Source organism: Coprinopsis cinerea, assembly GCF_000182895.1.
Source record: "Coprinopsis cinerea okayama7#130 chromosome 4 map unlocalized cont3.4, whole genome shotgun sequence".
NCBI lineage: Eukaryota > Fungi > Basidiomycota > Agaricomycetes > Agaricales > Psathyrellaceae > Coprinopsis > Coprinopsis cinerea.
The window spans coordinates 786,056-807,508 of NW_003307541.1; the positions used below are offsets into that span (position 1 = coordinate 786,056).

Here is a 21,453-nt window from a genome sequence, read left to right on the forward strand (position 1 = left end):
GTGTGTCAGGAGCTGTGCTTTATGCTACAGGTGTGTCCGAAGAGGGTGCGCTCTGTGATCTGCCGCTTGAGGAACACTTTGTGATTATACAGTCTGACATCGTTCGCGATGACCATCGATGGCGCACCACTCTGAGACGCTTTGGGAACATAAGAGACGAGCAAGGAGATGTTGGTCAAGTTTCGACGAGGATGCTTCTTTCACCTGTGATCAATCTCCCTCTAATGGATCCGACTCGGATGGCAAACCACGCCTCGCCTGAGATTTTCTGGACCAGCTGGCAGCAGGTGGGGGACGACAGGGGAGAGGGAAAGGACATTGAATACCTGGAGCAGCGATGGAGCTTCGTTGACACGCGTTTTCATCGTCACCGTTAGTTCCCCCTGATATGGCTTCGGAAACACGTAGAAAAGAACGGCTGTGCACGGAGGTGCTCTCCGAGGGTTTAGGGGGTTCTCAAATCAAAATTCAGTACATCGTCGAGTTCCAGCGTATTCCGGGACCTAGTACTAGTTATTAATTTAGTTTCTCCCAACTGAGTGTTTTGCGGGCCAATCATGGACTTGAAGTTATCAGGAGGATGAGTCCAAATTGCCTATGCAGCACTGAATTACTCGGAGAAAGATGTTGTCAGTGCCCGCCTAGCTCAATCGGATAGAGCGTCAGACTCTTATGGTCTGGGACGGGTTGCTGTTCCTATCATTAGGATATCTGAAGGCTGCGAGTTCGACCCTCGCGGTGGGCTAATTGTCAACATCATTTTTTTCATCAAAGCATTCAACCTGATTTGCGGCTCTTTCTTTCTTTTATCCGAGCCGTACACTATTTGGGATACTTAATTCCGCAACGTATGGCCTTGGACGATCGCGAGACCTTAAGTTCACTGCTTGCGAGTTCAGTACAACAAGAGAATAGATAATGATGTCATGAAAAGGCATTTGTAAATTTGCAACTCATTTGAAGAAGCTGCTACCGCGATCTATACACCAGGAAATCCTGGCGGCTCAAACGAGTCTTTTGAGTAAGCAAGTAGGTGACACACAGTTACAGTGTCAAAGACTCGACCTACACTTTTCTTTTTCCCAGCGCTTTTTAAGCGCCCAGTCCGATATGCCCAACGTCGCGATTGCAAGGCATCTTCTAGTAACTGAGACTCACCCAATTCGATGGTGATAATTGAACAGGGCGGACCAAACCGGTAGGCTCGTGACCAGCCGTTACTGAAAAAGCGCAAACGAGTTTCGCAATTCCTCCCCGGTAAGTACCTCCCCCGTTAATTTCACTGTTTATCATTCAAAACCTACTACGACTATGCATAGCGCGACCGAGTAGACTGGTAACGAGTCTACCAAACCGGCGTGATTTTTCTTTTTCTTTTTTTTTTTTTTCTTTCATCGCGGGCTCGAGAAAACCAGACCTCCATCTCTCAAACTAGTACTATTACGAGCATAGTATTCGATTCTTCCAATCTTACCTGTTGCATCTTCGAATACAGGCCATCGACGACCTCTGCCACCTCTGCAAAGCCACGCCAAGACCCCCATCCATCGCCCGCCTAGCTCAATCGGATAGAGCGTCAGACTCTTATCGTCTAGGACGGGCATCTGAAGGCTGCGAGTTCGACCCTCGCGGTGGGCTACATTCTTGTCATCATTTTTTGACCCTGGAACATCGTTGTTGCGTTCACGCGTTAACCGGGTACAAGTTGCGCCTTATGGTTTTGCCTCTGAGTGGTACTTAAATTAAAGGTAGGGGCTCCCGATGACCCTGTATTCGTCAACGGCCTCGGTCGAAAGTGTGCACGGATTATTGTCACTGTAGCCGCGGCCGGCGCTTATTCCAATGTCAACATACACTCCTTTGAACAGGGTACACTATGAAAGTGGAACACCATGACGTAGAAAGAGTAACAGCGGTACTGGCTACACTGGCCATGCCCCTACACTGGTCATCTCCCCTCACGCCCCCTCATACCACCTAACTCCACGGATAATTAGGGAAATTCGGAGGCGTATTAACCTCCCTCCACTCCTTCACCACCCTCTTCTCCAAGACTTGATCCCACTTGACCACGACCCAAGCTGACGCCCCTCCATCGGTGTAGACCTCCCCTTGTTTGGTTTGGAGCCATGTTTTGCCGGTGGCGACTACCCAGCCTTCGCGACTGGTGTTAATGTTAATGTGGTAAGGGATTAAGGTACGGGATTGGCGTGGTACGGGATTGGTATGGTGCGGGATTAATTAAAACATGGTACGGGATTAGCATGGTACGGAGAGGGAAAGGGAAAGGGTGAGGATGTTAATGGGAGAATGGGGTAGGAGCAGAGGAGGAGAGGAGAAGACGTACCCTTCAACGTCGGTCGTGAATGCGACGGTTTGAGTCGGCTCGATAACGTACGCGTCAACGCGTGCGACGATGTTAGCGCTCAAACCCGTCCAATACGTCTGCGATGCATTGATTCAAATTTCAGAGTAAGTCACCTCTCAGTCCAGATCGACTCTGCAAGCTAAAGAAATTCGTCACGACTCAGGACTCACCTTCATGTTCTCCCTCCCTTCAATAACCCTCCCATTAAAATGCACCACAATGTCCTCAGCGAAGGTGCCATCTTCGAATGGCGGGATCCAGTTCGTCGTCGTGTTGGGGATGACGGAGGGGATGAGATTCGTGAACCACTCTGCGAGAGCTGTGGTGCCTGCGGGGATTTGGGCGTGAGAGGGGACGATGAGCGTTGTTGAGAGGGCGGCTGCATGGAACATGAGCGATGGGATGAAAGAAAGATTGGAGTTAGTGTAAAACTTGAAGGGAAGGGTAGAGGCTAGAGTCTCACCGAGAACGAGAGTTAGAGGCGAGGAGAGCTTGAAGAACATTTCGGAGATATAGAATTCAAAAGGCTAATCTCTTACAAGGGAGGATGGGGGTCTGAACTTTCACTTGAGGCATTCCAATCGCCTTTTATCTCCCTCCCCAATGATCTCGTGTCGAGAGGGCCATATGGTCATGGTATGGGCGCGCAAGTGGGGCCTCGTTGAATCGCCCACTTGTGGACGGCAAAAAGAGGGTGTTGTTCGAACTTCGAAGAAGCCTGGTGTCGGCCGACGTCGTGGGTGCTCAAGCGCTCGATATCGTTGTTGGGCTGACTCTGTGGGTGAGCCGATACTCAGAAGAACCTGATTTGACCTTTTTTCTTGAGCGCGTCGCCCGAGATACAAACAAGGAAACGATTGGAGCACCAACAGATGTTCAACTGCTGTGGACGTACTACTGACCTTGATTGAAAGCGTGTAACCAAGTCGAAGTGGCAATATGTTCTCGAGTCCATCGCGGGGCTGGTCAAAGTCCGACTCGCGAACATACGGATCGCATGATACCAGTCAGTCAGTCCCCATCCCAGCTCAGCCAGTCGATCAAGATTCAGGACAGTGTCACTCCACCTTCAGGCTTCGAACCTGGACGTTGTAGGCATGTCTGCATGGCAAATTCACCGAGAGGGCCGTGTTTTGTATGTGCGTCAATGATGCGCCCTGCCAGAAGCACATCCAACATCGATTGATTAGACACTCAAGTCCCAGTGCGGTGAGATGACATGAGGTGTTGGCGCAATCGAATCGAGTCCACGTAGCGCGGCAAATTGGTTGATAACGTTAAATCAGCGATCGACAGCGTGCAGGAGCGTCGAGCGGTTGCTAAAGTATACACGCTGAGACGCGATGACAGTATGTTTGGGTCGGCGGGAGATGCGTTACGCACAACTAGTTCGCAGCCGTAGGGTCCCAAGTGGCAGTCACAGCGTCGAATCCGCAGAGGGTCCATTTGCATGCAAACAAGAGCCAAGTTGTTTCGAGACTGTGTTGGGCGCCGCCTCGCAGTTCAGCGCGAGGGTCCAGATAGGGGAAGCGAGGACTATCATTCGATAACGGACGAACTTCGTGCTCCTACAAGGACGTTTGGAGCGCCAGCGCCTCGCCTCGTTCGAGAAGCTCGTCGTTCAATGAATCGGCTTAGGCACCAGTCAAACCAAGTGACAATGTTCGTCGAGGCTCTAATGCTGCAATCGTTGGATAAGCCGCCTTCGCTCGAGTCATCAACGGCAACCTTTCAGCTGAAAAAGGTGAAGCGAAGGGGTTGAGTCAGTAAACGGGTCTTGGATGATGAAAATAATTTCAAGTTCGCCTCTGAGCATCATTAGACCAGAACTCACCCTTCATTTTCCATCATCTCTGCCTGACTTCGTTCCCTACGACAACTTCCACTCTCGTTCGTTCTGAAGTGCTTTGTTCAAAGTGATTGAAACGCAGTTGGAAGAAAACAACTTCAGGCGAAAGGAAGAACAGAAATGCGCAGTCTTTCATTGGCGGACTGCGATGATCACCATCATGACGTACACTCGCCAAGGGAGGGCCAGGCTCGGCTCGGCCACCGGGTAAGCGGGGCACACACGGAACATCCACGGAAGCAAAAAAATAAGCGCCAGCTCACCGGCACCCTTCGCAGCAAAATCCGCTCCCCGCGATTGGCTCCCGGAGCAAACCGGATCCTCACGTGACCCAAAAGTTTTGCGACGCAATTCAAAATGCGCTCGGTAAACGCTTGACGTTTCTTACTCCAGGACTTCATCCATCTGTTTACAAAAGGCTCTACGTGGTCGCCCTTCTCTTCTTGTTTTATTCTATCCTCTCACTTTAAACTTATTCAAGATGCCTTTCGCTCCTGGTGAGTGTTCTCATTGCTGGCAGTGCGCTGGAGGATTGCACTGCGCGCGCGTTTACTGGAATGCGGGGCTGACATGTATTTTGTGGAATAGGTGACGCTTCTAAGGGTGCTTCCCTCTTCAAGACCCGCTGCGCTCAGTGCCACACTCTCGGCAACGGCGAGCCTCACAAGGTCGGCCCCAACCTCTTCGGGTGCGTCCAGTCTCATTTCTGCAACGTCGAACGAAAGCGCTGACGTCGAATGTAGCATCTTCGGCCGCAAGTCTGGTACCGGTGAGGGCTACTCCTACACCGCTGCCAACATCAACAAGGGCGTGACATGGACGGAGGAGACCATGTGGGAGTACCTTGAGAACCCCAAGAAGGTGCGTCATTTTGAGCCAATTGGATGCGCGAGCGTTAGCTGACACGGATGCGCTGTTTGTTTAGTACATTCCTGGCACCAAGATGGCCTTCGCTGGTCTCAAGAAGGAGAAGGACAGGAACGACCTCGTTACCTACCTCAAGGAGGCTGTACGTCGCCCACCATAGCTCTCTCAAGCATAACTCTTTGCTGACGTGTCTCGTTTTTCTAGACTTCATAAAAGTATTCTTCATGAAATACGCCCCTGCTATCTATTCCTACCTTAAACCTCCATGTTGCATTAATAGCCTAGTCTTGGACTGAAGTACCCCGGTTCTTCGGTCGTGATAACGCAACGACGCTTGTGTACCCTGCATACGCATTTGCATAGACACTTTGGACTGGACGTTCTTTACATCCCAGCTCACTGAATAGGCTACATTAGAACGACCCTCGAGTGAATACGCCTTGGTATCGCTCTCTGACTCTGAGCGATTTTGTTGTCCACGTCATGATTGCGTTCTGTGATGCCAACCCCCATCTTTTCGCCGCAGAACGGCGAGGAGCACATTCGAGAACAAAATTTGGGCTTGGTGAAGGTTACCCCGACTCCGATGACGTCACGGATGAGCGGAACGATTGGGCCCGGGGTTGGGCGCTTAAAGGAATATCGTAGGGCGCACAAAGTGTCTTTCAGTTGCCAGAAATCCCTAGCATAGAACTAGTACTAACGTATTCTTGATTTCAGTTTCCATGAAGTGTGTCGCGCACGTTGGGCGTCAAAATCTAGAACCTTGCGGAGTCTCCGCCCTTGAGTAGGCAGTGTAGCGCCTAACTGAAGCCCCTGAGCCTCTGAGTGCTGTAAAGCAAAAGAGAGAGGTGTCATGCTGACCGATTGCTCTTGTACAGCTTCATCCTTCTTTGCCTTCCCTCTCTCACTACAGGCGTCTTTCACGACTCCGCACGACCGACGACCCATCGACGCACACAAGTCCAACCGACTGACTACATCGTCCGAGTCATAACAGCGCTATTCCGACGTACACAACCTTGGGAAGATGCCGATACTTAACCACACAGAGAATGTCCAGATTTCGGGAGGGACGTTCCTTGATATCGCTGGGGATGCGTATGGTGTTGCGGGGCCCATGGTCGTTCATGACTTTATCGATGAAGAAGGGAATGTCGTTGCTGCCGGAGGCAACGACGTGGATGAATTCGAAGAAGGGGGAAACGACGACTACGAAGACCACGACGACCACGACGACGAGGAGGAGCGCCGCCAGCGACCAACTGGGTTGACTACGACGTGGCCTTTGGACGTGGGCGGTACTGTGATCAATGGCGGGACGTTCGTCGACGTCGCTGGGAATGTGTATAACATCCATCATCACCACCATTATTACTATCGTCGTCGCCGTCGCTCTGAAGAATCGGAGTCTGATGGAGAATGCGCAGACAAAGAGGGTACAGTTCCTTCCATTCGACTCTAGCTGATCTCAAATGCTGACTCTATTCCTTTTTTTTTTTTTTTTTTTTTTTTGAAGGTGAAGGTGCTCGGCGGGGCTCAAGCCAAGTCTCAATTGGTCGGTCGAGGATGGGGCAGAAGACTTCAATTACAGTACGACCCGTCGGGAACCGGGGGCTCAGCAAGGATGAAAGTTCCGTCTCTGCCCTTTATATAGTCAACAACAGTGTGCAGGGCTGTGCGGTAATCTTCACTGCTTTTTTTTTTTAGACCTCGGATCTAGTTTACGATTAGCACTGCCGGGACATTACAACTTTTGGTAGTATATAGTATGCCGTCAAGAGGGTATAGCGCGGTAAATTACCGTCTACATACTATGTAGCTGTCATTCATTCTTGCTTCCGATTTACAGCAGTTATTTACGAACTGTGCGTTCGACTTGGAGAGTTTGGTGTTTCGCTTTTTCACTCAATCTTTCACTGCGCTCATGTTTCTCAGACTCGTGTTCTTTCCTGTCTCTCAATCTTGGCTCCTTCCAGTTGCATCACTTGTTGCCGTCTTCAATCCCTTTGTTCACATTATGGACTGATCCTCATGTTTGTTGTATGCTCACTCTGCCGATGTATGTATGTATGGACTTGTAATGATAGCGACCCGTATTTATTTATGGTGTACGACCCCTTAGAGGCATGAAGTTGGGGAAGCGTAGGCTACTACTGGGCGCTGACTGACAGCAGGATAGTGGATGCGAGACGAGCGGGCTTCCTCCCTGTGCTGGGGAGTTGATAAGCGCCCATCATGGTGGCGGTGATACCTCTATCTTTCCCTTCTCCGCTAACGGCTTTCCTAGTGGCCCATGCCCCCCATCCCTCACCCGCATTCCTGTCGGCGTTGTCGTCCTAAGGGCGGTGTGTGAGGTACTTATCCAAGAAAGTATACCCATGTCCCAGCTGTAAGTACAACGTAGCGTTTCGATTCTCGTTGTAATGCTAAATCTCGGATGACCCATTAACGTGTCGGATTGGCTGACAGGCGTATATGGACATTGGGGGCTTTGGACCATTCAAGTTCTATCCTGAACTCGAGCGCAGTGGAACACGAAGTAGGATGAAGAGGATCAGGGACGTGTTGTAGTCGAGTTGAAGCGCTCTACCAGGTTAAGAGTGGCTTTCCCCTTTTGAGGTACTAGGAGGAAATCCAGTTGTTCGATGAACATCTCAGGTTCTCAGACGATGCCTTCAGGTTGGTGGCCACTAACGGGCGCCTATTTATAGTAGGCCTCTAATATCTGCCAGTTCAATTAAGGCTCACCGTCAGAAGTTCACAGTTGCAGTAGTAGACTTCAAGCATAGAAAGAGAGGGAGCCATCGGGGCCGGGCGCACTCTACGCCCCCTTGAGAATCAGTGTTCCTACAGCTCCCGCTCATCCTGGTTACACTGCTGGGTAAAATTGTCGCTTCATCGCGGACCACCAGCGCTAACTCCGGTTATTTGACCAATCCTCGAAGGGCTTCTATCGGCGGTCGTTGCCAATATACTAACGTCACTCCTCGAAGCCCTGAGGCACCGGCTTCCTACGGTAATGGTTCGAAGACGCATTCTTCGCGAAGCTCCTTCGGTTGAGACGCGATGGACCGCCGTAAAATGGGATGCTTCGCTCCAAAAACGAGTGATCACCAAATTGAATGAGGTACACACCAGTCCATTAGACTGCCCTGGCTATAGATATCCGTGGAACTGGCACATCTCCCTGGATTACATTAGGTTTGCTGCACCCTCGTCGACGTTTATCTTGACAGTATTGGGTGTACCAGTTTGTTTGTCGGCGATCGTTTTCGTGAATGAAAGGAATATTTATATTCTGTTGTATCTTTTTGCTCATCAGGAACTGAAGCCGCATGTATAGGTAGGAGATAAACGGGGTGATGGGCTTCGAGAGGGTGAAGAAGTGAGAGAAGTCTGCACCCTTTACGGAAAACCATTCGGAATGCCTAGTACACGCCGAATTAAACGCCCTGAGAGTCACCCTCTACCACCAGTCTGCATTTGGATCTGTAGTACGCAGACTCTTATCAGGACTGTGATTCGTTCGAATGAATTGACAACACCCGTTCTTCAGCTTTCTCCAGCCACGATGTTGCAGGTCTGACGCTTAGAGCAGCTTCATCGCCGACAGAGGCTCGAAGTTCATAATCTACATTGCACCCGTGGTTTTTACCCTTGACCTGAAAGGGTAAGCTAATGTCAGGATGCAATATCATTGCAGTCGCCCATTAGCTCATCTCGACAGTCGGCGCTGCGCAAGTAACTCGAGCTCAATGTGGGGTCAGGATGAGGACGGGGAAGAACCCGATTACACCGAAAGAACCAATACGTTCAAGTAGGAAGCCCCTATCTACATACGTCCGAAATACCAAACTTCTTCCTGGACTTTTACTGACTCGGCGGATGGCTCAGGTGCTGCAGATGGTGTCCCCTCATGCAGAAATTGGGGCTCAGAGAAATCCACAGGTGATGTCGTAGGCTCGCTTTACTCATGTTGGCGCAAGACCAGGGCCACTATTCATCTATATAGAACTTATCTCGCCCATCTGGTCCTCTGAGGTCTTCACCATCAGCCTGCAAATTCGATGGGCGAGGATTGCCGTTATGTGTCCGGATCAAACGGCCATCAGCATTGCGCCAAGGCTCTAGACAAATAAAGCCATTCAATCGTTTTTTAGAGATTTTCTTTTGGCAAGCGATCGACTTTGTTGACTGCACTCGTAACCACAAGCTACCGCCATCGGATCGCTGAAAGTCTGCATACACACTGACTCAGGGGGGCCTCGAAATGCTACCTGTCGTTGCACAAGCGCCTTAGCCGCTCCAAACTCTGGGACCATATGGCTCCAATCACAGTCGGATTCGGGAAGTGCCTTGGGTTCGGGTGCAATGCCAATGCCTCGCCTGGAGTCCAACGTTTCAAGGCGGCAGAAAAGAACAAAAAGCACCCATGTGGAGTCTGTGTCACGGGTGCATCCTGGACGTACAAGCCTACGTACTCTGCGCCTCCCTCGAGCTGGAGGAAATTGCACCCAGCATCCTGGTTCCTGACTTGACATCTGTCGACGCCTTGGAAGACGAACCGCTCGTACCGCTCATCGTCTTCTCTCCCTCTACGTAACGACGAGCGCTCATCATTGCTTCTGTGATGCTTCCCGTTGCTTCCCCAGGCAACCCCAGTCTAAATGTTCTTGGCTCTGGAAATCAATACCCCAAGCACGTAACACCATGCAGTACGATGCCCGGTGAAGTTGTGAAACCGACGGGTGGGTATAAGTCTACGAAACGCTGGGTCCGCTGTCTCTCTACCCTTGGGAACGCCCATTGACAGCTTCGACACCCCAATTCTAGCTTCGGAAGCCCGTTGGAGTGACGCTCGACGTCCCATTTACATCACAGCAACCGTTTTGGATGCACTTCGACTCCCAGGGTGGAGTGCCGGATGAGGTTGGTAACACAACATTTTTGTTGAACTGGACGCGATACTGATCAGATGAAATGGATTGCACCCGGACCTTCGCTCACGCTTTCCCCAGATGTCTAAGGTACAACAGAAGGTTTCTGCACCGCGATCAAAAGTCAAGCAAGGACCGTCGAGTATATAAATGCAGCCTTCGGCAGAAGATGAGAGCAGCTGTGTTACCGGTGTCTCTTTCTCTCTTCCCTCCACCTTCTCGACACTTCCTTGGAGCGTGCAACGATGTCGAGTCCCGATTCCAAGCGCAGCAGCAGCGAACTGAAGGGCGGTGTTGTTGAGAAGAAGGAAGATACCCAGCACGCAGTGGCGCGAGTCGATGACTCCCATTATGACCCTGCATATGTTGCCAAAGTCATGTACGTTTTCTCTGTTTTCGAGGGAAGGCGACCACGCTGACACGTACTCTACAGTCGAAGAATCGACTGGCGCATTCTTCCATTGCTTGGGCTACTTTACTCCATCGCTCTGATTGACCGGACGAACTTGGGCATTGCACGTATAGTGGGGTTGGAAGAAGACCTGGTGAGTAGACGTTTCCAGCTCAATATGGAACGACACTAACCAACGTCCCGATAGCAACTTTACATCGGCGAGCGTTATTCGATCGCATCCATGATCTATTTCCCTCCATACATCATTCTGTGAGTCTAACCTTCGACCAGTTTTCGCTTCATATACTGATATTCACCCCAGGCAACTCCCTTCAAACATTGTTCTACGCTGGTTGGGTGCGCAACTCTGGTTAACCATCTGCGTCGTAGGCTGGGGTGCCGCCCAGATCGGCATGGCCTTCGTCCCCAACTGGGGTCTCCTCTGCGTTACCCGCGTCCTTCTCGGCGTCTTCGAAGCAGGATTCTTCCCCGCCCTCGCTTTCATCATCCAAACCTGGTACAAACGATCAGAAGTACAAAAGCGTTTGGCGGCGTTTTACCTCATTTCCATCGTGTTCGGCGGATTCTCTGCGATTCTGGCGTACGCTTTGCACCTCTTGAAGGGAAAGGGTGGTTTGAATGGATGGCAGTGGATCTTCCTCATTGAGGGTCTCCTCACGGTCGCCCTTGGTCTTCTTACGTGGTTGTTCGTTCCGGATTTCCCGGACAAGAACAGGTTCTTGAAACCTGAGGATACCAAGATGATCATGGACCGTGTTGAGGCCGATCGTGGCGACTCTATTCCTGATCCCATTAACATCAAGGTCATTATCAAACACCTGTCTGACCCCTTCCTGTGGTCATTTGGTACGTTGCTCGGGTTTTGAACTGCAACGCGCGTCTAATCGTTACGCCACAGCTATCATGTTCTTGGCCTCGACAATGCCCGCCTACGCAATTGGTTTCTTCATTACGATTCTCCTCATGACCATGGGCTTCTCCATCACGGAGTCTCTCTGTCTGAGCGCCCCTCCATACATCGCAGCAGTAAGCATGTTTTCTCTATAGCTCCATTGTGATTCCCTTAACGTTTATCTACTACAGGCCATCTCTTGCTTCTTCTTCGCCTGGCTCTCGGATAAGACGAAACAACGTGCCCTCTGGCTCGCGGTCCAGAACGTGATTACCATCGTCGGACTCATGATTACAGCTTATGCTGGTCCCGCCGGAGCACGTTATTTCGGCCTCTTCCTCGTCAACATGGGTGCTTCAGGATGTGTTCCTGGTGTGCTGGCCTACGTGAGTCTTTTCCTTCTCTTTGTTTCTGCAGCCATCTCACCGCCTTCGACCTTTGACGTACAGAACGCCAACAACATCACAAGCCACAGCAAGCGCTCAGTTTCGACTGCCATTATCATCGCGTTTGGTGGCATTGGAGGTATCTTTGCGACCCTGGTATTCCGACAGCAAGATAGTCCCCAGTACATCCCGGGTATCTGGGCCACGATGGCTTGCCAATTTGCCATGTTGATTTTGCTCGCGATCAACACCTTCGTCTTCACCCGTCGTAACAAGGCTGCTCGGGAGGGCAAGCGCGTTAATGAGGAGACTCCTGGATTCATGTACACCATCTAATTTAAGTAACCACCTTTCTTGTTTAGTCTCGTTGTATAGTAGGGTTCTTGTGTGTATTTCCGTGTTGCATAGCAATCCGACATTTCTATCTCTATTGAATTTCGCCTTCCTCCTGTGTCCTGGCACCAATCCTACTTCGCTCAGTTCTCAGCCGGCCGATCTGAGCGAAGATATTCGGACGCGACGCGTTTGATCGTTTGGATGGGAACGCGTCGAGATTTGCTGTCACCGCAACTTGGGCCATAACCACCACGACCAAGGGGATAAAAAGGTTTTTCTGGTCTTTGAGAACCAAGGACTCGCCTCTTCCTTTGACGACCACTTGGGCGACCTCCCTTTCGTTAAAAAGCCACCAAAATCCCGGGGAAACCACTGCCATCGAAGCCCATTCTCGACTCGAACCATGTCCTCTCAAATCCAAACCCGCCGACGGGCAGACTCGTTCTCGGACTACAGCTCGCCCGACGCCGAAAAGGTCCTGTATATCCTGAAGGCTATGGGACCCCAAGCCTTCTACGACCGTCTCATGACCCATCTCCAACCCGAATCCGCATCGGTTTCGAGCAACCACGACGCCCTCTTGGAGGCTCTGAAACTCAACGGCTTCGCTGGCGAGGTAGCCAAAGCCGAGGGCGCAGTTGAAGACGATGAAGAGCGCCACTGTGTCCGATGCCACGTCTCGTACCTCGAGAAGAACAACGCCAGGGACGCGTGCGTTATCAAGCACGCTTATCCAGTCGTGGGGAGCACCTCTGGCAGCAATCTGGCGCAAGGACAGGCTCAGCAGAAGCCGTGTCCTTCGTGTCACTCCTCGCTGCCTTGCGCGAGTTCGTGCGTGGTGACCCCGACGTGCTTCGTCGGACGACACACCACCAACGCTCAAAGGGCGTATGCCCAAAAGAGTCCCCTGGTCAAGACCTGCGACGAACTCAAGTGCGGTGAGGACACCGTCAAGGCGATTGAGAAAGGTGGGTACATCGTTGTTAATTCTCGCCTGCCACAGCTGAGCACGATTCAGGTTTCATAATGGAGGCTCTTTCGCCCACCGCCCTCTCCAAGCCAAGTTCCTTCGAGTTCCAGTTCCAACCGGCGATGTTTGGGGTGCAAAAAGAGAATGACAAGCGCCCTCGGAAATCCCTCCCATTCACGCTGAGCAAGCCTGAATCCGAGGCTTCGAGCTCGTCGGCGACCAAATCTCCTCCGTCCGACACATCAGCCTCCGCGAAAACTAGCACAGAGACTACGACCACCCAAATCTCCCCCTCGTCAAGTGAAACTGAGCTGCCCGCCAAAGACGCTCCGCTCCGCCTGCCACCAGCACCAGCGGTCGGGGCATGGGAGCTGCGAAGATATTCCCCTTCGGCCAACCGCGGGCGTGAAGTGGACACCCAACTGCCTCTATAGCATCTCGTTCGCCTGCCAATGTTCGTCGTTAAAAGTTGTTCACCGTGGATACCTTACCTTCTTAATCGCATAGTCGATTCGATGTACTCTAGTTCGACATGTCATTGGAAACATAGTCTTCTCATTAATCGACGTAACTTCAAGTACCATGGTGGAACTTCAGTCCAGGCTCGATGTACCGTCGGCTCGATAACCCTAGGATCTCCGTGAACGGAAGCGGTACGAGGTGGGAGGCGATCTCCACTCTTGTCATCCATTAAACCAATCAATAATCTATTCAAACACATTAGAGGCTCTACATCGAGCATTAGACGGGTACGTTAGCGTAGTGTAGACAAACGAAGGAATAGTACACAGAATGTACATGTTTTAATACCAAGAATAATGTGGCAGAAAGGAATGGAGAGTAGAAAGGATAGTCAGGGTCCAAGGGAGTGAATAAAGGTCGAAGGGTAAGATATTAATATGAGGTGGTGACACGCGCGCGCTGACGAACGACGAAAAATGAACGGGCGATCACAATTAGTCTTCTTAAGATATGGTGGCAGTAGATGTGGATGCAGTTGTCGTAGACGTTGACGTAGGTAGATCGTTGAGGAAAGATCGAATCGTAGGCCAGTAACCTGGATCGTAGCATGTAGTTTCTGCAGGTTCGTCAGCACACAGCACAATGGCGCATAGCGCAGGCACATACCGTGGCGTCTTTTAGCAAACAACTTGAACCTGTCCTTCCCGTTCCTCCAATCCGCAGGACCAGAAACGACGTCGAGCTCCCGCAAGATATCCGAACCGGACTTGACCGCCGGCTTGCTCGAGAAATGCGGGAAACACCCAACGTGCTTTTCCGTAATCTCGTCGTCGTCCACGCTGCTGCCGCGTGTTTTCGCAGCAGCCCAGAGACCTTGCATGTGCTTGGGCGGGACGACCTGGTCTTCGTCGCCGCCTAGCATGAGTACCGGTATCGATTTCGGAATCTTTTGGATGCGGTCGCTTGAGGGCCAGCGCTGGGTACAGAGGAAGGAAAGGGAACCGAGGGGTTGGGGAAAGTCTTTGACGAGGAGAGGGATAGACATGAACGTGTTTTCGATGATGAGGGCAGAGATCTGAAGCCCATGAGTGAGTCGGAGAAAACCTCTCAGAGTTAGCCGCCCACCTTGTCGGTGTTGTTGTACACGAGGTCGATTGACACAGCGCCCCCAAGGGATTGGCCGTATACAACCTACGATCATTAATGAGTGACGAGTCAATCTAATTGAAGTCTGGGGACGTACCACAGGTATCGAGGAGAGAACGTCGTGGCTCAGGACATGATCGAGGACGGTTTGAGCGTCTTTGCGTAAACCTGGATACCGAAGGTGTCAATTGTGTACATCCAAGAGACAGAGTGGCCACTTACCTGCTTCCGATGGCGTTCCAGTGGAGTGACCGTAGCTGCAGAGCTCGGGTAAGTTTACCAAGTTGCGCCAGAGACGTTAGAACGTACCCTCTGTATGACACGGTCACAACGTTACACCCCATGGACAAAAATTCGATGGCCAGATCAATCATTTCTCCGTGGTCCATGGCATTTCCGTGAAACATGAGGACAGTCGCGCGTCCATTCGACGGATACGACCCGGTATGCCGTGTACGGTGGTGCCCGGATTCTCTAAAGCCAGAGAAGCGCATGAGGTGGCAATGAATCGTCACTTTGTCCGGGGTTTGTAATTCCAGGACCTCATGTGGGATTCCAAACAGCGAAGGTTCGCGAACATCTTTCAGAATAGGTTTTAGATTTGTTTCTCGAGGCGCATGCAGACGCACACTCACCTCTTGGTCGTGGAACAAAACCTGAAGGGTATACAATAAACCGTTGACCGTGTACAATAAGCTAATTGCCAGTCAGTAAAGGCCAAAAGACGAGTTCCGACCAGTCTCACCAAGCCTAGGAATCCCCAAATCGTCATAGACATTGTATCTGAGCTCTATTCTCTCCTTTCTTCCGTATAACCCCAATTACAACAAAATCTTTGCTTTCTTTCTCCAACTTCTTCCTCCAAATTTCTCTCGTTCGGAATAAGGCGCAGGATCCGGTTAAACACCGTTCTTGATGGCTGATTCTTGTCACTGGCAATGTTGTGAGGCTTTTAGTTCATTTCTTGGTCGTCGTCGTCTTGGTCGTCGTCGGGTTTGGGGGCGGGAAACACGTTTTGGAGGGAAAAGTACAAAATCAAGGAGGAAATAGAGAAAGAATGAACAGCTCCCGCTTCAGCTTTCGACGGCGGCGTCCCCGACGGCACGTCTCACGATCAGGTGATCCGAGTCGGACTTTCCCTCTCGACGTGCGCGACAGCGCGGGTGGCCGGCAAACAGCGTGCCTGTGCGAGCTGTAGGCGAGTAGTGGCTCCAATTTGTCGTCAAGGGTCGACGAAACACCTTTGTTGAGTCATCATGTAAATGAAAATCATATAGATAAATGACCCTCGCGGCTTTGGTTACCGAACCTCGCGCCTCGAAATAATCCCTCTAGCAGGCATTCTCGCATCGCCACGTCGTGCAGAAGTAGGCAGAGGGCACCGATGCAAGGAGCCGCCTCATTCTGGTGAGTGTGTGTCTCCCCGGTGATTGGGTCTCAGAAGGAAACAATTCCCCGGATTCCTGACTCGAGATCATCAGGAGCGTATATCATGACGTCAACTCAATTTAACCAGTGAGCTAAACCGAGGTAAGGAAGGGAGATACCTGAGCATGATTATGGCTTTTCCTGCAGAGAACGCAAGGCCAGTGGGCCAGGTCAACTGTCCAGCGACATGCCGTCGACATAAATCTCGAATTTCTTCTTGGAAGCTCTGTCCTAGGATTTCATGCGTACCCATCTCATTGTAAATAAGGACAGGATGCTCACAAGCCGGTCGCAGAGGAACCTGCGGGCCGGGGATTGCCAATCCCACCTCGCTGGTCAGAAATTAATAATAACACCAAGGCCAAACCAAGGTCCTTCCCGTTTCCAGGCTCGCGTGATCAAATCGTCCCGAGTGCTTGCGGTCCCGCGAGTAAGCCGCGAGTGCTTTGTGCCCGGCGACCTATCGTCAATTAGGGAACGGCAGCCTGCGGAATGGCCTCAGGTGGTCGAACAATGTCTCAGAGGCCTTTGCAAGTCGGGAGACGGATCCATCTTACGGCCGCGCCGGATTATCGTCAAAAAACATCTATAAGTATTTGCGAATGAAATGAGTAGTCATCCGCATCCGTCACCGAGAAGCGTCACCACCGGCATAAGCTCGAAGGTCCTCCAGAACTCTTGCGAGTCCCCTCACCCCGCTGTCTTCCATCAACTCGCGTACCCAGCGAGGGTACGGTCCCCGCTCGGCATCTTCGTTCTTGTTATCACCAGAACCAGGGTCGCCGCCCCATGCCGACGCCAAAGTCCACCAGTCGTAGACGCAGCCGTCAGTCACAATCCACCGCTGCCCTTTTGCTTTGCCAAAGGTCGAATGAACTGCGAGAATGGAACGAGCGACATCCACGCCGTGGATAAAATGGACGCTTCCCTGCAGGACAGTGAGCTGACCACTGGGCGAGAAAAGAGACTAAAAAAATACCTTGTGTCGCAGCGCTTCTTTGGTTGGTGCGACCCTCAAGAGGTATCTCCTAGGTGAACGCCCCCCTCCCCAGAGTCCGGCCAGGTTCAGCACAGTCGAGCCACCGTAATCGGAAGGGAGTTTAAGAAGTTCCTCTTCCTCTCTGGCTCTCCCTACTCGCTCAAAGTCGCTGTGTCTGTCATACCACTCGTTCCCCGCCGGCCTTGGAGGTTCTATCCGGACATTTGGTATTACCCCTCGACCTCCCTGCCCGTTCGGCGTTGAGATGAGCTCCACATTACAAAGCACCATTGACCCAAACATACCTCCCAGATGCCAGTCGATCCAAGTTGAATAAACTGTACTTCTCGCGCAACGTGCTCCCTTGAGTCCTCGTCTCGACTACGGATGTAGGATTTTACGAGCTTGACAGATCCTCCCGCGAACGTGATTGGAAAGGTGATGAGGACAGTGCGTGCGTCCGGAAGGCGTCGATATGGTTCCAAGTCATCAGATTCAGGATCGAATACAAACCCGATGGTCCCATCTCGCCCATTTCTAGTTGTGGCGCCATAGACCAAGGATCGCTCCTCGCAAAGTGGGATTAGAAACGTAGAGGTCCAGCCAGCACCCAAGATCAGAATGTCGACAGTGGTCGGTAGGATAGGGTTCATTTGAGTCATAGAGTATCGAGTTGACTTAAGCTTCGCGCTTTCTTGCGACTTAAGAATGTGACCGCCAAACGACAGCCGAAGGTTGAGCACAAGAACAGTTGGAGGTGAGATTGAGTCGTTGGCAAAATCAACGTGGGAGAACTCATCGACACGGCCCGAAATCTTATGTTATCGCTCAGTACCCTGATTGAAGACTTCAGTTGGAAGGATGACGCGAACTGGAATGACAGATTCTTGTTGCTGCTTCATTGAAGGTGGTGTGATATGACGCCTGCTGGGGTATGCAGCGATACATAGACCTTTTTATTCCCTCGATGATCGTTACATCCACTCAAACTGGACGTCGAAGTCGGTCAAACAGCCGCGTGATGGGAATGACCCTGCTGATCAGTGATGGTTTCCTAAGTTCTCGAAGAAACAGTCATCTTTGTTCATTTAGGACAAATACCATTGTCCAATTTTGCGATATTCCACCATCGGTAACGCTTCCGCCCATCGAGCGACGTTCACCCAGCAGATAGCGGGTGCCAATCTACCTCCTCGTTGACGCCATTCTCGCGACTGCAACCACGGCTTCGGAAGCGTCGAAGTTGCAATCAGGATTATTCCCCAGTCTATATAAGACCACCAGAGCCCCAGAATCTCTGCTAAACGCACTGTGCTTGGTCTCTAACCATGGTCCTCAAACTCTACGCAGCTCCTCTGTCCACCGCCTCCCTCCGTGTTGCTCAGGTTCTTCACGAGAAGGAGGTTCCCTTCGAGTTCCACCCTGTAGATCTCCAGAAGAAGGAACAGAAGGCTCCCGAATACCTGGAGAAGCAGCCATTCGGTCAAGTTCCCTACATTGTCCGTCGTACTTCATTATCTTTTCCTTTCGAAGTACTGACTTCTGTCCTAGGACGACGACGGATTTGTTCTCTACGAATCTCGAGCCATTGGCCGATACCTTGCCCTGAAGTACGCTAACCAGGGTACTCCTCTTGTACCGGACATCAACGATGTCAAGGCTTGGTCTTTGTTCGAGCAAGCAGCCTCCAACGAATACGCCAACTTTGAGTCCATCGCTGTGAAGATTGTCTACGAGAAGGTCTTCAAGGCGTGAGTCACTCATTCACCGATTGTTCATCGGATATTGCGTACTGACGAGGCTGTATGTTAGTCGAGTTGGTCAAGAACCTGATCAAGCGCTCTACGATGCCGCGGTATCACAACTCTCTGCCAAGCTGGACGTTTACGAGCAGATTTTGTCCAAGCAACCTTACCTGACGGGAGATGTAAGTCTTCCATATCCTCCTTAAGCTCCGAGGTGCTCAGGCTTAACCGGTCCGCCCTTCAGAATGTCACACTCGCCGATCTGTACCATATTCCATTTGGAACCCGGCTCTATCTTGCAGAAGCTGGCCACCTCATCGATTCGAGACCTAATGTCTCCAGATGGTTCAAGAGCTTGACCGCGCGCCCATCTTGGGAGGCTGTCAAGAACGGTATCAAGAGCACAGCGCCATGAGCCATGTCGGCCGAGATGTCCGTCGCTAAGGGCCATGAAACCTGATTAAAGTTACTTAAACGTTGTACATTAAGTATGTATTGAATATAGATACAGGTCTGCTTATCCGAGGTTTATCTTTCTTATCTGGGACATCGAAGTACTTGGCGATTGTACGGAGATGACTTAGCCGCCCGCCTCATGCCAGTTAGTCGTATATATCGGAAATTAACCTTCTCATGGATCCGTGGTCATCGATGTTAATCGAAGGACTCGGGGGCGCCTAGTTCAATAAGCTGTGCTCCAGTCGAATCTGCTGGTTAGGGGATACCGGGCTTGCGGTTTTATGTACATGGGCGCTAGACCCTGGTCGACCGCTGACTCATGCTTGGCGCCGCATGCCATCACGTCCACGAACCATTCCGGGCCACAAAAGCGAATGCCCTGAGACCTGCATTGCCCATTCCTTCCTTCAAAAACATACAATCTCTGTGCCACATGTCCCCAATTTCGAGGCGATCACTGGATGGTACGCCCACTTTCCTGCTCGTGGCGACTAATGGGCGCAATCTATTACTTTATTTCTGTCTTGGCCTGGTACACATTGTGCGCGGCAACGGAGAGCAAGGGTTTATGTGACCGTTTCTGGTGCAACTGTGTCCATCTCCTAGTGTACTGCTTTCGACTAAATTCAGCGCCCAGCGGCACGAGTCTGACATGCGTCCCGCTCGATACCGTTATTATAAGTAGGCAGGTAATCGAGCTGGATGTCTGGTGGTGCCGTTTGTAAACCCGTCGCCTTTCTCCCCCCTTCTGTCTCCCCCTAGTTTCCGCTGCTCGACATGTTCCCTTCGAGATCGACCATCTTCGCCCTTCTGTTCACCGCTTGTCAGGTCTCTGCCCTGGTGATCCGGACGATTGGTGGCGGTAGCGGGCTTAGTCGACGACAAAGTGCAGGGGAGGTGGTAACACAGTGCACGGAGCCCAACACCGTTGCGTTGACCTTTGTCAGTCACCCTCCTCAGTTTGGAGAAACTGCTGTTTTCTGACTCTCCTCAGGATGACGGCCCATTCATTTATCTGTGAGTCATCTTCTCATTAGGTCCTGGTTTAATCGATAATCACTGATGGGCACAGTAATGAAATCGTGGACACCCTCACGGAAGCAGGAGCGAACGGGACCTTCTTCTTTAGTAAGTCGTCACTTGCCTCTATATTCGCAGCGCTGATCTAATTGTCGTCCCAGATGGAAACAACTGTACGGTGGCGTTTCAACGGTCTCAAGATACATTGACTTATTGGGACAGGGGGATGCATTTACGACGAGGCCAACGTCGATCGGGTGAGATATGCCTTTGAGAATGGTCACCAAATCGCTTCGCATACTTGGTCCCATGCGAGACTCCCAGCTCTCAGTCAAGCCGAGCGTAAGTGTCGACTCAGTCGGTCCGCTTCTTGAGTACTAACGACTCATCCAGTGCATTGGGAGTTTTGGTTGCTCGAAGGTTAGTGGCGTGGAGTCCATGGTGGCCTACGTTGCTTACCCTTTCTCGATCGCTGCAGAGGCGCTGTTCAAAATCACCGGAGCCTTCCCTCGGTTTACCCGTCCTCGTAAGTCATTCCGTCGAGAGGGAAGACGGGAACTTAATCGATGTCTATTTCCGTAGCGTTCGGTGCATTCAACGATGATGTTCTTGAGGTTGCGCGCTTCCATGGCCAGATCATTGCCAACTGGGACTTCGAGTGAGTATTACCCTCGTTAGCCAAGTTCGAGTCGGGTATCTTACTTCCCTTTCTCAGCTCTCGCGACACAGGTGGATACTCTGCCCTTCAGAGCATCGAAGGATACAACAGTCTCATTGCGTCTCGACCCTCTTCTATCCTCACGTTGAACCATGAGATCAACGAGGGGACTGCGTGAGTAACTTGATGTGCTATGGCAGCTCTGACTTCGCTAACCAATGTCCCATACGGCAGGAGGGTATTGATTCCTGAAATTGTTCGCTCTTTGCAAGCCGCCGGGTACAGGCTCGTCACAGTCGCCGAATGCCTTGGTGTAGAGCCCTACTTATTCCAGGGAGAGCCACAAGAGCGCGATGTAAGTTCACTTCCTGATCATGATCTCTAGCACTCATACTGACATATCTTTAAAGGATACTTGGGCCTGCACTTACCGAAGGAGAACTTGAAGTCATAGTACGGGTTTGACTGCTTCACGACACTTGGTATTTTAAACGGACACCATTCACGACTTCACGACTATCTAGATATTCACG

The 21,453-nt window shown here is 51.3% G+C and overlaps 10 protein-coding genes and 2 non-coding genes across 12 annotated transcripts; 8 read left to right on the plus strand and 4 right to left on the minus strand.

The window, feature by feature from the left end:
• Positions 1-635: 635 nt before the first annotated feature.
• CC1G_20088 lies at positions 636-745 on the plus strand. The gene has a single exon. It is a non-coding gene; the product is annotated as a tRNA-Lys (tRNA).
• An 804-nt stretch (positions 746-1,549) lies between these two features.
• CC1G_20089 lies at positions 1,550-1,638 on the plus strand. Its single transcript has one exon. It is a non-coding gene; the product is annotated as a tRNA-Lys (tRNA).
• Positions 1,639-1,977: 339 nt separating this feature from the next.
• Positions 1,978-2,871, minus strand: CC1G_10734 (hypothetical protein; the record flags this gene model as incomplete). The annotated part of the gene is made up of 3 exons (XM_001838440.1): positions 1,978-2,164; positions 2,348-2,445; positions 2,539-2,871. The coding sequence occupies 3 exons, from the start codon at positions 2,869-2,871 to the stop codon at positions 1,978-1,980; spliced, it is 618 nt and encodes a 205-aa protein (XP_001838492.1).
• A 635-nt stretch (positions 2,872-3,506) lies between these two features.
• CC1G_14339 (hypothetical protein) lies at positions 3,507-4,267 on the minus strand. Its single transcript, XM_002911295.1, has one exon. The coding sequence runs from the start codon at positions 3,818-3,820 to the stop codon at positions 3,563-3,565; it is 258 nt and encodes an 85-aa protein (XP_002911341.1). The 5' UTR covers positions 3,821-4,267; the 3' UTR covers positions 3,507-3,562.
• Positions 4,268-4,612: 345 nt separating this feature from the next.
• CC1G_10735 (cytochrome c) lies at positions 4,613-5,562 on the plus strand. The gene is made up of 5 exons (XM_001838441.2): positions 4,613-4,714; positions 4,806-4,905; positions 4,961-5,078; positions 5,143-5,226; positions 5,289-5,562. Exons 1-5 carry the CDS (start codon positions 4,699-4,701, stop codon positions 5,295-5,297), a joined length of 327 nt encoding a protein of 108 aa, XP_001838493.1. The 5' UTR covers positions 4,613-4,698; the 3' UTR covers positions 5,298-5,562.
• A 552-nt stretch (positions 5,563-6,114) lies between these two features.
• On the plus strand, positions 6,115-6,549 carry CC1G_10736 (hypothetical protein; the record flags this gene model as incomplete). Its single annotated transcript, XM_001838442.2, has 1 exon — positions 6,115-6,549. One exon carries the CDS (start codon positions 6,115-6,117, stop codon positions 6,547-6,549), a length of 435 nt encoding a protein of 144 aa, XP_001838494.2.
• Positions 6,550-10,228: 3,679 nt separating this feature from the next.
• Positions 10,229-12,053, plus strand: CC1G_10738 (hypothetical protein; the record flags this gene model as incomplete). Its single annotated transcript, XM_001838444.2, has 7 exons — positions 10,229-10,403; positions 10,458-10,569; positions 10,624-10,688; positions 10,741-11,285; positions 11,338-11,465; positions 11,523-11,717; positions 11,781-12,053. The coding sequence occupies exons 1-7, from the start codon at positions 10,270-10,272 to the stop codon at positions 12,051-12,053; spliced, it is 1,452 nt and encodes a 483-aa protein (XP_001838496.2). The 5' UTR covers positions 10,229-10,269.
• Positions 12,054-12,302: 249 nt separating this feature from the next.
• Positions 12,303-13,457, plus strand: CC1G_10739 (hypothetical protein; the record flags this gene model as incomplete). Its single annotated transcript, XM_001838445.2, has 2 exons — positions 12,303-13,021; positions 13,072-13,457. Exons 1-2 carry the CDS (start codon positions 12,457-12,459, stop codon positions 13,455-13,457), a joined length of 951 nt encoding a protein of 316 aa, XP_001838497.1. The 5' UTR covers positions 12,303-12,456.
• A 531-nt stretch (positions 13,458-13,988) lies between these two features.
• CC1G_10740 (bem46) lies at positions 13,989-15,020 on the minus strand (the record flags this gene model as incomplete). The annotated part of the gene is made up of 6 exons (XM_001838446.2): positions 13,989-14,101; positions 14,152-14,560; positions 14,611-14,676; positions 14,729-14,799; positions 14,854-14,888; positions 14,941-15,020. The coding sequence occupies 6 exons, from the start codon at positions 15,018-15,020 to the stop codon at positions 13,989-13,991; spliced, it is 774 nt and encodes a 257-aa protein (XP_001838498.2).
• Positions 15,021-16,687: 1,667 nt separating this feature from the next.
• CC1G_10741 (hypothetical protein) lies at positions 16,688-17,761 on the minus strand (the record flags this gene model as incomplete). The annotated part of the gene is made up of 3 exons (XM_001838447.2): positions 17,344-17,761; positions 17,039-17,284; positions 16,688-16,987 (listed from the first exon to the last, which is right to left on the minus strand). Exons 1-3 carry the CDS (start codon positions 17,689-17,691, stop codon positions 16,688-16,690), a joined length of 894 nt encoding a protein of 297 aa, XP_001838499.1. The 5' UTR covers positions 17,692-17,761.
• Positions 17,762-18,366: 605 nt separating this feature from the next.
• CC1G_10742 (glutathione S-transferase) lies at positions 18,367-19,198 on the plus strand (the record flags this gene model as incomplete). Its single annotated transcript, XM_001838448.1, has 4 exons — positions 18,367-18,537; positions 18,590-18,789; positions 18,851-18,965; positions 19,028-19,198. The coding sequence occupies 4 exons, from the start codon at positions 18,367-18,369 to the stop codon at positions 19,196-19,198; spliced, it is 657 nt and encodes a 218-aa protein (XP_001838500.1).
• Positions 19,199-20,019: 821 nt separating this feature from the next.
• Positions 20,020-21,366, plus strand: CC1G_10743 (chitin deacetylase; the record flags this gene model as incomplete). The annotated part of the gene is made up of 10 exons (XM_001838449.2): positions 20,020-20,184; positions 20,237-20,259; positions 20,315-20,370; positions 20,485-20,604; positions 20,656-20,682; positions 20,741-20,788; positions 20,845-20,920; positions 20,978-21,094; positions 21,155-21,275; positions 21,331-21,366. 10 exons carry the CDS (start codon positions 20,020-20,022, stop codon positions 21,364-21,366), a joined length of 789 nt encoding a protein of 262 aa, XP_001838501.2.
• Between the last annotated feature and the right edge of the window lie 87 nt (positions 21,367-21,453).

Bases quoted from the DNA above. Each gene is read 5' to 3' on its own strand.
- CC1G_14339 (XM_002911295.1), bottom strand. From the start codon at position 3,820: ATGCAAATGGACCCTCTGCGGATTCGACGCTGTGACTGCCACTTGGGA.
- CC1G_10735 (XM_001838441.2), top strand. The intron at 4,906-4,960 runs GTGCGTCCAGTC...CGTCGAATGTAG, and splicing joins GTCGGCCCCAACCTCTTCGG to CATCTTCGGCCGCAAGTCTG. The intron at 5,079-5,142 runs GTGCGTCATTTT...CTGTTTGTTTAG, and splicing joins ACCTTGAGAACCCCAAGAAG to TACATTCCTGGCACCAAGAT.